We start from the raw sequence: 17371 nt of genomic DNA, 5'->3' as shown, positions 1-17371 counted from the left end.
ATGAAATATAACGTATTCATAGAAGGGGGAAGCAATACTATTCTTAAAAGATACAAAATCAAGAGATGCTCCCTGGCTGAGGAGATTAGAGTGTCACTACTTGTGGCGGAAATCGGAAGTGGAGGCAGTTAAAATCATTGTAATAAGGACATAGTACATTAGATTCCCTGCTTCAAGAAGTCCTTGATTAGGAGGCATCATTCTTGCCCTCTCAGAATCATACAATATCAAGCTCTGTTAGATGAAGAAGGGAGTTACTCTTCATTTCCTCCAAAATCTGCCGGTACTTGTATTTTTCAATAAACTGCACAATCATGGTTGGAATTGCTTGCTTGTTGTGGATGTGGTTGTGTGCTCACATGCTGGATGTTGTAGGTGCTGTGCTGTGCTGGGGTGCGGCACCAAAGGCCCTACTGGTCACCAGCCACCAACTACAATACGTGCCCAGCCTTCTTCCACGTCTTGGAGGTGGGATTGCCTTAAAGCTCTCTCTCTCTTACCCTCTCCACTATTTACTAACATCTCAGGATTGCTGTAGCATTTGGTCAATTCTACTAACATCTCAGCTGGCTTCATCTTCAGGAACTCCAAGTGTGGAAATTAGTTGCCCAACTACATAAAACATTCCAGTTGTTATTATTACTATGTATATATTTATTTTTTCATAAAATTTCTGCAACTAAAGTTCCAATATCACATGGTTAACTATGCATGTAGCCGATTTTTCTTGTAACTGGAATGTTGTTCGTACGTAAGTTACAGACTACCTAAGTATCAGAAATGAAAACCTGTTATATTTCAGGTCTGCAATGGTGGGAGGTTGAGAAGGCCTTACCCTCCCCAGGGAACTTTTTGTTTGCCTAAGATTGAATGACTTGAGTTAACACTTTGAATTCCCTTGGAATAAAAATTTGGAGCTTTCAGTGACATCGTCTCTGCTCCCCTTGATCTAGTTGCAGGCCTGATATAGTTCAGTACAATACCAATACCAAAGGCTTTTTCCCCCTTACCAGGGAGGTAGCCAAGTCAAAAGGCATATACCCACTCCCACCCATTTCATTCCCACTCATTCCACAACCATCCACCACCCTTTCCTCCCTCTCATTTTAGCCCCTCATAGATGATGGGTCATCCTTGTATCCTGCCCACTGCCCTGGGTCAGAAGCAATACAGCAAGGCCACTTCACTTAATTGGTGACTGGTGACCCCCCCCCCCTCTATCCTCTCCCCTTTGGATTGTGTCAAAATATCATTCATACATGACCACTCCCTAACCTCTCCCCCCAACTCCCACCCATCCCTTCCTTGCATTACATTATCATCTACACACAACCATTCTCCACTCACCCCTATCTCTTGCCTTCTCCCTTCTTTGCTCAACAGACATTCACCTCTTGCTGAATGCCCCTTTCACCCCATTCATCCATCTCATTCTCAGTTGTCCCGTCAAGTTCACACAATCTTTATTACAGTGCATGTGAACATGAGTGGAAAAAATAGTTCTTTGATAAAAAATGAAATCTGTTTAAATCTAAAGTACTAATATAAACAACTCTTGGATTTAAACATCCCTTTTGTAAATTGAATCTTTTAAATAATTACTTGAAGCCTAAATAAACATATGTAAGAAGAAATTGCATGTAGCAAAAAATGAAATAGATTTTGCTCTATACCTTTGCACCTCTGCATTTTAGTCTTATTCATTATTATAAACAATTGTATAGCAAAGGCCTTTTCTCCTGTTAAAAGGGATGGCAAAGTCAGAGTACATGAAAATCTTGGCCAGGGGTCAAGAGTGAAAAATTAATTTCACATGTATACTGCCATCAAGTATTTCCACTTGGATCGTAAGAGGCGAGAAAAACAGGATAGGGATTGGGACCAGGCATCCTTCTCCCTGTAGCTCCACAGGGGACATTCCTAAAAAAAGTAAAGGCATAAGAGGGTCTAGGAGTTTTCCAACCAGCACCCTACGGTTTGGGTCTTTTAATGTGTGTGGATGTGGTACAGATGAGAGTAAAAGGGAAGAGATAGGTAGTATGTTTGTGAGAAGAAAGATGGATGTGATGACTGAGCGAAACTAAATTGAGATAGAAGGGCGAGTGTGAGTTTGGGAGTGTAATTGGGAGGTTCTCAGGAGTGAAGAGAGGGCGAGGGAGAGAAAGGGTGGCTATACTAATAAGTGAAGAGATAGGTAAACATGTAGTGGAGTGGAAGGAGGTTTCCTCAAAGATAATGAGGATGAAGGTGAAACTGGGAAAGGAGATGTGGGTTTTTGTAAGTGCATATGGGCCTGGTAGTGAGAAGAGTGTAGAAGAAAGGGAGGCTTTTTGAATAGATTTAAATGAGTGCATAGAGGTTATTAGGGAGGAACGTCAATGTAGTAGTAATGGGAGACCTTAATGCTAGGGTAGGAAATGAATGAATTGACGGAATGGTTGGGAAATGTGGAGTTCCAGGAAAGAATCGTAGTGGAGAGTTGAAAGTGGAGATGTGTCTAGAGAGTTGATGATAGCAAATGCAATGTTTTGGAGGAAAGTCAAGCATAAGTACACATGGGAGAGGGTGGTGGATGGAAGGGTGGTAGATAGGGCATTAATGGACTATGTAGTGGTAGATGGGAGTATAATAGGAAGAGTTAAGGATGTACATGTGCTAAGGGGAGAGAGTGGGGGAATATCAGATAATTTTTTGGTGGAAGTTAAGTTGAGAGTGGAGGATAGATGGAGAAAGAGGAAAAGGACAAAAGGTAGGGAGGTGCTTAGAGTGAACTCTTTAAATGAAAAAGAAAAGGAGGAGTACAAGAAGAAGCTGAGAGAGGAGTGGGATGGAGTGAAGGATAGAGTAGAGCTAGGAGTGGAAGAGGAATGGGGATGGTTCAAGGAGGGAGTCACAAAGTGTGCAAAGATGGTGTGTGGAACAAGAAGGACAGGAGGAAATAGAAGGAAGGGTAGTGAATGGTGTCATGAGGAAACAAAGAAGATTGAATTATATTGGATGAAAGTAAATGAGGTGGGTGGGTGCAGGTCTTGAGTCTGGCTGAAGTCCAGTAAATATAATTAGATGAACATATATACAATGAATCACAATGATAAAGCATGCTGACAGAAGACCTTTTAGTCCACAAGGAAGTTGGATAAAAAAAAGTGTTTATCTAAGTGAATAATAATATTCCACTCAATGATGACATGATTTGCAAAACTGTCTCAATCTATTTCTAGCTTAAATCTACATCCTGATGGCTTGGGGCTATTTCTTGTTCTATTTGTCTAAGGCAGTTAATGACAGAGATACGGGATGACCCATCATCCATGGGGAGCTAAGATGAAAGGGAGGAAAGGGTGGTGGATGGGAGTGGGTACAGTAAATCCTCGTTATACGGTACATATGCGTTCCTGAAAACCTTACTGCAAATTGAAATTACTGTATTCTGAACCCATTATAACATGTAATAATAGGATATGGCAGACGTATCTTCTCCCTGCTCTTTCCTCTTCAAAATATCTAGCGGATACCATATCTGTGAATTTTTCTTACCGTAAATAGAATTAAGGGTAGTAATTATCAAATACCATAAATGTGAATTTACCGGATAAAGAATTACAGTATAAGGAGGACTCACTGTATTTGTCTTTTGACTTGGTTTCCTCCCTTGTAAGGGGCGAAAAGCCCTTGGTATATAGATACACAGTTGAACAGAAGTGAACCTAGAATAGAACCCTGAGGAACTCCACTTGTAACATCTTTCCACCTGGAAGTTTACTGTCTAGAACAACTCACAACTTACGATTGTTGACCTAGTTTCTAATCTACTGTAGCAATTGACCTCTCTTGCAGGGCAGTATCAAAAGCTTTTTCTAAGTCCAGATTTACACTACTCATGTACAGAATTTGTATATATTATTTCTTAACATATTTTTAAAGGATAGAATGCATGTAAGTAAAATCTTGTTCATTGCCATGTAATACAAATGAATTTAATATAGATTGAAGATTTAATAAACCCTTTTTTTCCCATCAACTGACCCTGTTATGGACCAAAAGGACTTTAGTCAGCCTGCTTTATCATCATAACTCATTGTACAAACCATTGGTGTTTAAGCAAATTCCTTGACTTTTTTATTGGACAAGTATTTTTAGGAAAAATATCCTTTGTCTTTATTCTTTTAAGGGCCTTTCCTCCGTATAAGAAGGGTGGCCCAGCCAAAGCATACACCCACCCTTCAACCAACCCACATCCAACATCCATTTGTTTTCCCATTTACCTTAGCTCTTTGTGGATGAAGGGTTATCCCTGTTCCCCACCCACTACCCAGGTCCATAGTAATGCAGCAAGGCACAGGACTTGGGCCCAACAACCGAACCTGTTTACCCTAACTGCTTTATTACATGCCATCCCTCCCCCTCACTCAATCGAGAACTTATAGAACACGCAAGAATAAATCCCTTGGGGCAGTATCAATTTGTCATCCATTCACAACCAAATTCCATTCACACCTTTCTCTTGTCCTCTTCCTTTCCTGCTTGAGAGACATTCCCCCTGTACCTAATGCCCCCTTCACTCCATATGTCCGTCCCATTCATACATATACCAGAAGATCCTTGCCCCCTATTAAAGGGCTGGTCAAGTATTTTGTAGAACAGTGGAAGAAAATAAATTACAACTTCATATATTTTGTATATATTCATTAAATTTGTACAGTATATTTTTTATTTGACTAACATAACTTTTGAGCATTTATGAGGCTCATCGTAAATTTGAAATAAAACTTATTAAGCTTTTTATTTATGAAATTCCCTTAAAGAACTACCCTGATACAAGTGTAAAAATGTTTGCATGTATACTTGCTTTTACCCAAGCTTGCTTGCTAAAAACAACTACCACAGAGAAATTTGGTTTTATTGTAGGCTGGTGCTGAAGGTGGCTCTGCTTATGTGGGCAAGGGAGTGGGAGTTCCGGTGCAGGAGGTCAGCACGCTAGCTCAGCCGGTTGGACCACACTACACTAATTCCGTCTCTGACACGCCTGTTACTCAGCTACAGCAGGTGCAATAACATTCTTCCATTTGATAAATTTTATAGATACGTATTACAGAATGATACACTGGAATCTTGAACCTAAGACAGGACTCACCTTTGCATGTTATCAGAGACCTCAATAATTATTGTCCAATCACTTCATTGTCAAATATTTTTCTTTTTCTTTCAGGAGGTTGCTGGAAGTGGTTGCGAGGAGGGTGGAGTGGTTTGCAATAGTATTCCTCATGGTGTGCCCCAGCCGTTAGCCAGTGGTACAGAAAGTAGTGGTGGTATGGCCTCTGTTAGCATTGCTCCAGCAGTAGGCATTACCCCAGTGGGTGTGCCAGTTGGTATTACGCCAATTGGCATGCCACCAGTTGGCTTGACACCATTGCACATTACTCCAGGAGATTCACATCCTGTTACCATGGCTTCGGCCGCCATGTGCACTGGGGATGTTCCTCCTGTAGGTTTGCCAGTTGGCATGGCCCCGGTTGGCATGGTTCAAGGTGATGGGCCACCCATAGGTGTAACTCCCATCAATATGTCCATGGCAATGCCTCATATACCAATGGCACCTGTAGATGTTTCATCTGTAGTTGATAATGATGGAATTCCAGAGCTAGTTTCAGTACCTGCTCCCATCCCTGTGGAGGCCGCTTTCACTCCTGGTGAGTACAGTTCAGGAATCTTGTATTGCAAAATTTTCAACATTAATCTTATAAATACTTGCTAAGTTTGTTATATAGGATTTTCCTTTGAATGTGTGTGTGTGTGTGTATATATTTATCTAATTGTAGTATGCAGGAAAGGAGCAATGCTTGTTGGATCCCATTTCCTAATCTCTAATTTTCTGACATACCTAGACTCAAATTCGTGTACAGTTCCAACTTGATATATATCCTTGATTTCCAGTTATTGTATTTAGATTTGAACTTGTGTATTGTTTAAGTTTAGGCTATATCACCTTCAAAGCTGTTCCACATATTTATACATCTATATGGAAAACTATTTCATCACATCTTTTAGACATGTGGTCTTTCTAAATTTACTTCCTTGACCTCTTAAAACCCTGCCATCTTTAATCAGATCTCTTCTGTCAATGCAATCAATCCCTTTTAGTGAGATGAATACTGTAATATCACCTCTTTCTCTTTGATCCTTCAAATTTTGTAGACCCAGTACTTTTAGTTTTTCCTCATATGGACCATCTTTCAGGCTGGGGACCAGTTTGGTTGTGGCCCTTTATATTCTCTTGATCTTGCTTATATCCTTCACTCTGTGTGGGGACCATTCTACTGATGCATATTTCAGTCTTGGACAGATGAGGGTTTTGATGAGTTTTTTCATCATCTCTTTGTCAATAATGTGGAAAGCCACTTTAACCTTCTGCAGTTGTCCATATGTTTCCCCAATAATCCTGCTGATATGTTTGTCAGGTGACAGGTTGTCTTTTATCAACACTCCCAAATCATTCTCCTCTTTTGGTTTTTGTAATGGGTTCACTTCCCAAGGAATAGTAAAAGGATAGTCTTTTGCTGCTATTGCCCATTTCCAGTACATACATACATATACTATGGTTTTTTCCCCCTTACAAGGGAGGTAGCCAAAAAGAAAAAGGCATAAAAACATTCCCACCCATTCCATCCCTAAATACACTCCACTCCCCTCCACCCTCCCTCCCATCTTAGCACCTCCTGGATTTCCAGTACTTTGCATTTTTTTATATTGAGCTTCATTTCCCATTCTTGGCTCCATGCAAAAATAGTATCAAGATCTTTTTGCAGTATTCTATCATTCTCCTCATTTCTCACCCTTCTCACAATTTTTGTGTCATCTGCAAACATGTTGGCATAGTTTGTTGTTCCTTCCATCATGTCGTCATTGACATAGACAAAGAAACATTATTGGTGCAAGTACTGAACCTTGTGGAACTCCACTCGTTACATCTTATCCTTTACTATTGTCCTCATTTATCTTTTCTTCAAAAAGTTTTATCATCCATTCTAGTATTTTGCCACTTAATCCACCATCATGCTCCAGTTTCCACATAAGTTGACTGTGAGGTACTTTATCAAATGCCTTCTCTAGGTCAAGGTACACACAATCTACCTACCCCTTTCTCTCTTGTAGCGCATCAGTCACTCTTAAGTAAAAGCTTAAAGAGTGCAAACACACATGATCTCCTAGATATGAAACCAAACTGACTGTTAGAATGTTCATCTCTTCAAGATATTTGGTCCATCAATCATTCACAATCCTTTCATACAATTTCACTATTGTGCTGGTTAGTGATACTGGCCTATAATTTTGTGGTGTCTCCTTGTTTCTACCTTTGTGAATTGGCATCATGTTTGCCCCTTTCTAATCAAGTGGCACAATGCCTTCATTCATTTAATATGTAACAGGACTGTGGATTTTGTCCACTAGTTGTACCCTACATTCTTAAAGTATCCATTTTGAGATCCCCCAGGTCCTGAAGCTCTTGTCACATCCAGTGATTCCAATAGATTGTACACTTCCCTTAGTTCTACATTTATATCTGCTAAACCTGTTTTTTTTTTCTCCCCTCACTTTTCTCCAAAACTTTTCACTCTTTTGTGAAGACCAATTGGAAACTTTCATTCATTATTTCTGCCTGAGCTGAGGACTCTTCAAAGACCACCACCCACTATTATCTTGATGATTTCTTCCCTGTGTCTCAACTTGCCATTTATAAACCTATAAAACAGTTTTGGTTCATCTTTGCATTGATCTACTATACCTCTTTCAAAATTACTTCCCTTCGAATTCTTGTATAGTCATTCCAAGCTTGTTTATAAGCTTCTTTTGTTCCTCTATTTTCCCCAAGCCATCCCTGGCCCTTTTTGTAGTCTCACACTCTTTGTTAAACCAGTGTGTGTGTGTGTGTGTATTTTCTCAAGCTCAGTCCTTCCATTTCTGCTTTTCACATTCTCTTTATGGTTGTATGTGGATGATGTTGTGATGCATGAGGTGGAATGGGTGGGGATGGGGGATGAGGTAGTATGTGTGAGAAAAATTTGACGCAGCCCGAAGGGATTTCTCCCCTTCTTCTTTTCTGCATGAGGGGACAGAGAGGGGGGGTTGCTGATTTAATGAAGCGGCCTTGCTGTGAATGTGCTGTGTCTTGCAACATTGCTTCTGACCCAGGGCAATGGACAAGATGCAGGGATGACCTGTCATCCAGGAGGTGCCAAGATAAGAGGGAGGGTAGAGGGTGAAGGGGAGTGGAGTGTATTAAGGATGGAATGGGTGAGAGTGGTTTTTATGCCTTTGTGTTTTGGCTACCTGCCTTGTAAGGAGGAAAAAGCCTTTGGTATATGTATGTACATTCTCATTGTTGGCCTTTTCTCATTCATTCTTTCTTGATGTCAAAACCACCTTGGTGATCACTCACAAATACCCATTTCTCATAACTCTTTTCATTGTACCCAAACATTTGTTTGTTTCTTTCACTCTGTATTTTACTTCCACATCCATTCCTTCCAGATACTAACTCACTTCCTCAAACTTCTCACCCTTTACACTCACATTGAGTCTGTCTCTGTCATCATTCGTTATACACCTCACAACTTTACTTTTACTCACATTCACTCATAACTTTCTGCTCTCACATATCCTTCTAAACTCAGTCACCAAAAGCATCAGTCTCTTCATGTGCAGTTTAGCCAATAGTTCCTGACAAATGTGTAATGGTTTGGTGGGTTGTAAAGATGAATTGCCTTTTTCAGTATCAGGAGGAGGAAAAGAGGGCTCGCCAATGTTGGCAACTGTCAGATTGCCTGCTGTAGGGCTGCAGACTGCTGTGGGTTTGGTTGCAGAAACAGTAGCAATGGAGCCTAGAAGGATGGGCCTTGAAGAAGTCAAAGAGCAGCTGCAAAATATCCTGCAAAGGCATCACAGTTCCAACTTTACACATGCACCAAGCCATGTAAGAAAATAATGAATTCTGTATAATATATATATATATATATATATATATATATCACTTTTAATTTTTATTTCTCAAGAATTGTTATATATATATATTAGGTCCCAGTTAAAATAAGACTAGACAAAATTCTTTAGAATGATAATGCGGAGTACTAAAATATGAGAAATGGACTCAAACCATTGGTACATCTTTTTGTGATTGGTGATGACTTTAGTAGACATTGTAGGCTATAAACTCATGCCACTTCGCATTAACCCTGCTGGGGTGGTCCTGTGAGATGAATGTCAGAGAGAATCATCTGGCTGCCCATCTTCCAAGGTGTGGAGGTGAGGGTCTTGATAGAATTTAAGATTGACATCAGGGAGGTGGTTTTCTATAATGTCTGTCTTGTAGGACCACCACTAACCGGCTTACCACAGGTCCCAAAAATGTATATGTACATAGTGAAGAGATCCATTTTTGGAAAGATTTTTTTTTTTTTTTTTTTTTTTTTCCCCCTTCAAAAGTTGGTTGATCAAATTAATTCTAGAGAAGTCTTGTATGTCTACTCTTTGTTTGAATTATGTAATATTGCTTCTCAGATGAGTGGAGGTTTAGGATCTGGTGGAGAGGGAATGCCACCAATCTATCCATCTAGTCCTATGGTGCTTCCTACCTCCACTGAGGGCCACGAAGATAATCAACAGGTTCCTCAAGAAATGGTGCCTCCTGGCATACTGCCATCAGTCATGGCTGGTTCCAATGGATTTCCAATTGGCGAGGCTGTGCCAGTAGCTCCCACCGAATTCATTTCAACGGGCCGGGCAGTATCCATGACTCCAGGCATGGTCATGGCACCCTCGGAAGCTCTGGCCGTTACCCCTGCCATGCTTCCCAATGGTGAAACAGTAGCAGTGGTCACACCCCTGGTGAGAGACTCGACACATGCCCCAGCTCTGACCCCAGCACCTGCCTTCCAGACCTATGTGCCTCTCAGCATTGAACACTCGGTGGCCTCCACATCCACCCAAGTTTGGTGTAATTCGCCTCTGAGTGGTCATGAGTTACAGGGAGTGGCTCTTTCAGAAACAGAAGGAGCTAGCCCTAGCCACACGATAAGTGGGGAAAACAAAGCAATTAAAAAGTCACGCTTTCAGGTTACCAAAGTGGTGGAGAATGATGTCAGAAGAGGTATGTGAGCTTTTCACTGGTGTCTTTCAGTAAAGTGACATACTTTATAGGTTTTGTTTTCTTTTTTCAGCTCAGGAATGGGCTTGAGGCTAAATGGGGTATTGATTGATTGATAGGGACTTGCTCAGCCATGTTTGTCATTGAGTGACATGAAAATGTTTAAATTCAACTGGAACAAAATCTATGAAATATGTTGTGCTCAGAGAGTTAATGCATATTTTTTATTATTTGAATTGGAAGTGGGATCGCACATTACTGTAAACTGTAGGAGAGAGTGGTCATTATATTTTATTTATAATCATGTACAGATTCGTCAGCCAGCAGTACACCTGTAAGTTCCCCTGTATGGAAGGGTCGATTTATGGTAACCAGAATGGAGGACACTTCGGACAGTGGCACTCCAGAAACAGCTGTTAGTACTCCAAGTGGACCTCAGGAAGGGGTTGGAGGTGAGGCCACCGAGGGGCAGGCAAAGGAAGGGACGCAAGGGGACGTACATCCACAGCCATTCACCGAGTCCAGGGTAAGTGTGACGTCTCTTGTGCTGTCATGAAGATGTTGAATGTGTGATTGCTGTTAAAAATGCATACATATACAAAAGTCCTTTCCATGCTTGCATTCAGGATACCATTCAACTCCAATGGGGTACCAACATAGAATGAGCCAAGCCACAGAATCACTTGCAACACAAAGTTTTTTCCTTGAGTGACTTTAAGGCTGATCTGGTGGTGCTTCTGACCCAGGGCGGTGGGCAGGGTGCAGGGATGACCCGTCATCCAGGAGGTGCTCAGATGAGAGGGAGGGTGGGAGGGGTGTGGAGTGTATTTGGGGATGAAATGGGTGGGAGTGTTTTTATGCCTTCCCCTTTTTGGCTACCTCCCTTGGAAGGGGGAAAAAGCCTTGGTATATGTATGTATGTATGTATGTATGGTGGCAGTTGCCCCCCACACTTTTTTGCTAGTCACACATTCTTTCCATGTACCCATACCATCCCAGTATTGTTTGATTAACTGTCTCTCAGCTTATATATACATTCATACATTACATACATACATACACACAGTGGTGGATATCTGGAACAAACTGGATGAAACAATAGTGTGTGCAAAAACTATGCATGAATTTAAGAGCAAACTATACACTGCAAGATACAAAGATGGGACAACATGAGTATAGCTCCCCTTCCTGTAAGATACAATTAGGTAAATACACACATGAATAAAGACTAATAGCACTGGGTCTGCCAACTTTGAAAGATCAAAGAGAAAGAAATTATATGATTACAGTATTCAGATCACTAAAGGGGATAGATTGCCTTGACAGAAGAGATCTCTTGATTAATGATGGGAGGGCTTTAAGAGAATCATGGGAGCAAATTAAAAAAGACCACATGTCTAAAGGATGTGAAGAAATACAGTTTTCTGTATAGATGCATAAATACTTGGAATAGCTTAGGAAGTGATATAGCCCAAGCTCAAACAATACATGAATTAATCTGAATATGATAATTGGAAATCAAGGATATAGATAAAGTTGGAACTGTACATAAATTTGAGTCTAGGTATGATAAAAAATATTTTGATGCAGCCTGAAGGGATTTATCCCTGTCTTCTCTATTTCTGCATGAGGGGATGAAGAGGGGGCTGTTGATTAAATAAAACAGCCTTGCTGCGGATGTAGTGTCATGCTGCATTGCTTCTGACCCAAGGCAGTGGGCGAGATGCAGGGATGACCCGTTATCCAGGAGGAGCCAAGATAAAAAGGAGGGATGGGTGGTAAATATGAGTAGAGTACATAGGGATGAAATAGATGGGAGTGGATTTATGCCCTTGAGTTTGGCTACCTCCCTTGTAACAGGGGAAAAAGCCTATGGTATATGTATGTATATATGATAAAGAATTAGAATAGGAGACAGGACTCAATGAGAGATGCTACTTTCCTATATACTACAATTAGGTAAATAGAATTAGGGAAATATATATATATATATATATATATATGTGCTAAGATGAGAGGGAGGGTGGAGGGGTGTAGAGTGTAATCAGGGATGAAATGGGTGGGAATGATTTTATGCCTTTTCCTTTTTGGCTGCCTCCCTTGTAAGGGGGAAAAATCCTTGGTATATGTATGTATGTATACACACACACACACACACATACCCATCTATACTCACATACATGTGTACTTTAGAGACTTGTTGAGGCACATATTTGTGGACCAAAGCTAGACATCATTCATTTATGTTAGAGAAGATCTTTGCTCAGTAATAGGTATCTGCTATTGCTGGAGATCTTTTATTTCGCACAATGATGTGCAACTTTTCCTTTTGAATAGGGCGTAACTCCCAATGTTACACCATCTGCAACTCCATCCATGACATCTTCGCTGGTGTCTGAGGACTTGACCTTAGCCACACCAGCGTCACCTGTTCAAGAAATTTTCCCTTCCCCAAGTGAGGCGGACAGCTGCACGGAAACTCAGGTCAAAGAGGAAGGGGAATGCAGCAGTCAGGTAATGTCACTTCCCACTCCTCCCTTGTACATTGTAGACTTGGAGTTCCCATTTTGTAGATGGAAAGTTTTGATGCACATGCTTTTTGCCATTCATGCTTAGATTTGCTTTGTTTCACAGTTATCAATTGAAAAATTCATCCTTCCAATGTTTGCACCCATTTCACTTGTCCTGTAATTTCCTTTACATCTGATGTGTACTCAAATTTTTATTTTTCTGCTTTGAATGCTGTATTATATTATTTGTGTTTGAACTTGAAAATATGTATTGCTGCTATTTTTGTGCATCATTTACCACCTTTAGAGCCACATCAAAAACTGTAGCATGTAAGTAATGTAAAAATGAAGCTGCATGTCAGCATGTTTATTTATATGATTATGTTTCTAATCAATGTAGCCTAATTCTTGCTTGTAACTCAATGAGTTGAAGTTTTGTTTTGCTCTCTAGGTTGTCACTAGATCCTCAGGCCCCTGGCAGTCCTCTCATCCTCACATCCAGCCCCATGCTATCTCCACCTCTCTTCCTTCCTACCCTTCACCCCAAGCCTTTGATGATAGAGTCGGAAACCCACCCATGGAACAGAGGGAACGTGCCGTTGTTGGTAAAATAAAAAAGACAAAGATAATTTCAAAGAGTTCTTCATATGATCACAAGTCAACCCCTTACTACAAGCACGAGTCTCGGATTCAAACAGATGAGAAGAAGGGATGTTTATCATTACCCAGAGCTCAGTACTTTAAAGCCTCAAAGATGGGAGTATCCCTGGACTCGGGATTGGTAGAAGAAATAGAGAGCCCCAGCATTCGTGTTTTTAGTCCTGATAATGACTTATGTCTTGATTGGGGTAAGAGGGCGACAGAAGGAAGGGATGAAAGGGCTCGCACTGCATCAGAAGAAATGCATAGGGAAGCTCATGTTAAGCCTCCTTTAAGAAAGACAGGTAGTATTTCTTGGCTTGACAAAAGTAGCAGCATTTTGGACTTGGCTGAGCTCTTTGAAGAAGTTAAACAGACGAGAGAAGTTTTAAGTAAATCAAGAGAAAAGCTGCACAAGCTAAAGATGAGAGAATTTAGTCAGACCCGACCTTTAAGTTTGCAAAATCCTTTATCTCGAACAAAGAGTGTGGGGAATGTCAACACCATTGGCAGCAGCCAGTCATGCTATGAAATTTTGTCCAAGTCCTCCATGGATTTACGAGGTACCCCTTCCCCAAAGCCAAGGCTATCTCATAGTGGCTCCAATCCCTACAGCATGGAACTTGGGTCACCACCTGGAAGTTTTAAACACCACAAACGTAACCCTGCACTCCGGCGCATAGAGAGGCAGATGGCCTTCGGTGAAAGTTCTTATCACACCATTCATTCTCCAAGTGTAGCGCCAACACACCCAAAGGCTCGAGTAGCTCAAGCAGCGCAACATTCCCCAGCCTTCCAGGAGGATGTATACTATACTATTCAGGGTGAAGGTGGAGTAACACCTCATTTCCAAAATATGGAGTACTATCCCTATGAAATAGATCAACCTGAGTTCTATGGCTATCCCAGGGCCTACCACCCATCGTGGTCATCACCTTGCCGTCCCAAGTGGTCACGCCACCGCCAGGCCACATCGAGTTCCAGCAGCGATGAGTACTACGATGATGATGACAATTATTTCTTCCATTATCACAAATTTTCCCCCCCAACGCGACCTCCACCACCAGCTCACCATTCCTATGCTTCCTATCATTGTCATCCTGTACAATCCTATCATGGCACCCCACCACCCTATTCCAAATCAGCGATGTCCCATGACGGCCCTACTATGGGTCCTTCTGCTTATTGGACAGTAAGTGATCTTTTGTTTACAAGCTTGGGGATGCATTTCTGAGACTGATTCTGGTGATCAGGTGGATTGTTCAACTTCAGACTGGTGTTTAGTGGTTTCATTCTAGTGCTTTTTGAATGAATGGTAATATGGATCTCCTGTTGCTGTGGTGTTAGTGGAGGCATACCATTCATCACATTCTTCAGTGACTATCCTTTCACTGAAAATTCTTGCCTTTTGCTAGAGCTTACAGTCATTTGCAGCATTAGTTCTCCAGAACTAGTAAAACAAACATCCTAATTTGTGGATGGAATTTCTTTGATTTGCTGAAGTACCTGCATTTCCGATTAGCTTCTTTTTGTCAGAAGCTTGTCTTTGTTACTTGCTTCCTTTAATGAGCTTTTCTTCTGTGCTTTGGTTTGGTATTTTTCATGTGGAGCTTTTGATGCTTTTGTAGTTATGGTTTGCAACATATGAAAATAAGCTGTGAGCTCGTAGTCTATTTTTACATTTTACTTGTAAGAGATTAGACTGAAATCATTAGATTGGAAAAATGTGTTATAAAAATACTGTAGCACTTCAGAACCTCTTTTTTTCTTAAAAAAAAAAGGGTTCTCTTGTAAATGAGTATTCTTTTCTTAGCTTTTAGTGGTGATTAAGGTTGGAGCTGCTTCATGCTTCAAATCTATGGTTTTTGGATACAGTTCATCAGACTTAGGAGATTTAGTTCAGAAATTTGATTTGTATTGTGCCTCTTGAAAAACCATTGAGTTGTTATTGTTTCTGTGTAATATGATTGAGATTATACCATAGATATTTATTGATTATGAAAAGCAGAGGTTTGTGACTTTTTATTATAATGATAATGTTAATAATGATGTTTTTAAATGGTACAAAACAAATGCAATATATGATGCTGTCTGGGTTGGAGACTTGGAATTTTAAAGGAAGCAGAAAGGAGAAATTTAAATGTGTTTGAGAAGTATGGTGGGAGTTACAAGGATGGATAGTGTGAGAAAGGAGGAGGTGAGGAGGAGAGTGGGGGTGGAAAGGGAGTTGGCAGATTGGGCTGATGAAAGAATATTGGGATGGTTTGGGCACATGGATAGAATGAGTGAGGAAAAAACTAGCGAAAAGAATGTGGAAGTCAGAGGTGGATAGAGTGAACTTGAGGGGAAGACAGAGAATGAGATGGATGGATGAAGTGAAAGGGAATGTTTGTTGAGTAAGGAAGTGAGGAGGCAAAGGAAAGGTGTAAATGAAGAATGGTTGTGAATGGACAATAAATTGACACAACACAAAGATTTATTTTCTCCAGTTTTCCATAGGGGGATAAGGCAGGAAGGTTGCTATGTAAATGAAGCTACTGACCCTGCTGTGGATGTGCTGTGTCTTGCTGCATTGCTTCTGACCCAGACAGTGGGCAGGAGACAGGGATGACACTTCATCTACAAGGAGCTAAGATAAAGGGAAACAAATGGGGGTGGAATGGGTTGTTGCTGTTGTTGTCATTCCCTAGATTTTCTTGCCAAGCAATCCTGTCTCCCTGAGGAATGCCACAGCTGGAATTGAGTTTTCCCCACAAATCCTTTATAGAGTGTATATTGTGTTGCTGGCATGCATAATTGTGTACAGTGCAGTCTTCCATAATGTCTTAGATATTATGGGGTGAAGTATTGCATCCTGGACATTGATCTGAGATGCAGTCATCCAGCCTCTTCTGGTAATTTAGAAGGGTTGGATGGTGACTGCACCATAGTCTGGGTAGGTGGACAGTCCTTTTAGGGAAGAGAGGATTAGGAGGGTTGAATATCAGGGGGTCTGGCATGCAGCAATGTATTGTCTTTCAGTTTGTTGATGGAGCAGTGAGTGATACGATTATGGATGTGGAGGCTGGTGTCTGGTGGTTGTGGAGAAAGAGAAAGGAGTATTTGTGTGTGATATAGGTATTTGGGTGTTGTTTTGATGCTTCTTAGTGTGTGTGGGCCTTCTGCTATATATTGTAGTGGTTGTGCTGTGTTTGTGGAGACTGCAGTAAGTGTTTGTGTGTTTTTTATGTCCAGGTGATCCATGACTTTGAGGACTTTTGTTTCAGTGGGATGGGTTGGGGTGGGTATGCCTTGGCTGGCTATCTCCCTTATAAGGAGGAAGAAGCCTATTGGTATATAGATAGAATTTTTTTTTTTTTAATTATTAACTTACTTGTTTATGAGTAGATGAAGAGTGGGGGTAGTTGTCATATGATGAAGTAATGATAATTATTGTTGCCTCAAGAACTTTCACTAAATTGAAACCCCACATAGGTTGGCAATGATCCTCAGACTCTACACAGATCTCTGGAAAGAAACTTTGGACTTTAGTTTGTGTTGTAATTTAGGACTGTTTCTACGTCACTGGCTAAAAGTAGTAGGAGGGGAGTAGTCACTGGTTGTCAGTTCTCCACATGTGAAAAGGTGTAAATAATACAGTTGAAGATGACAGAGAGAAATCCTTGTCTAAATCCAGAGAATCCAGAGACTGAGTGTCATTCCCTCAGGGCTTTACCTCCTGCTGAGTTGAGAGGGTCGATGGGTTTTAAAAATGGTCAGCTCTGTTGTCCATCTTGCAGGACTACGACAAACAGGTACTTTTCATTGCTCATATGAGGAAGTTCTGGTTGTTGGACTCTGCTGTGGAAGAGCTGTGTCTCACTGCATTGTTTTTGACCCAGGCATTGTGATGGAGGACAGGGTGCCCTGTGATCATCTGAGACAGGAGAGGAGGTTGAATGGATTTTAATGAGTTTATCGTGTGTGCTTAAATTTGACTCTCCCAAGGGTATTTGTTTATTTATTTTTGCATGTGTGTATTTAGCTAATTGTACCTAATTATATTTACCTTATTGTAGTATACAGGAAAAGAGCAATGCTT

General features: G+C 40.9%; 1 protein-coding gene across 30 annotated transcripts in view; it reads left to right on the top strand.

The window, feature by feature from the left end:
• LOC143040991 (uncharacterized) overlaps positions 1-17371 on the top strand; it is a 577258-nt gene that overhangs the window by 547716 nt on the left and 12171 nt on the right. For 27 of the 30 annotated variants that reach the window (XM_076212488.1, XM_076212484.1, XM_076212489.1 and 24 more), the window contains 8 exons: positions 376-468; positions 4909-5046; positions 5210-5690; positions 8772-8971; positions 9556-10144; positions 10453-10667; positions 12479-12655; positions 13103-14482. In XM_076212488.1, coding sequence (XP_076068603.1) covers positions 376-468; positions 4909-5046; positions 5210-5690; positions 8772-8971; positions 9556-10144; positions 10453-10667; positions 12479-12655; positions 13103-14482 — 3273 coding nt within the window. The remainder of the gene's footprint in view (positions 1-375; positions 469-4908; positions 5047-5209; positions 5691-8771; positions 8972-9555; positions 10145-10452; positions 10668-12478; positions 12656-13102; positions 14483-17371) is intronic. The other 3 variants (XM_076212474.1, XM_076212494.1, XM_076212479.1) reach the window with 3 other exon arrangements.

Source organism: Oratosquilla oratoria, chromosome 30 (assembly GCF_046742065.1).
Source record: "Oratosquilla oratoria isolate Oo_2021 chromosome 30, ASM4674206v1, whole genome shotgun sequence".
NCBI lineage: Eukaryota > Metazoa > Arthropoda > Malacostraca > Stomatopoda > Squillidae > Oratosquilla > Oratosquilla oratoria.
Note: the sequence above shows the minus strand (reverse complement) of the source record. Positions and strands in the feature narration are given on the sequence as shown.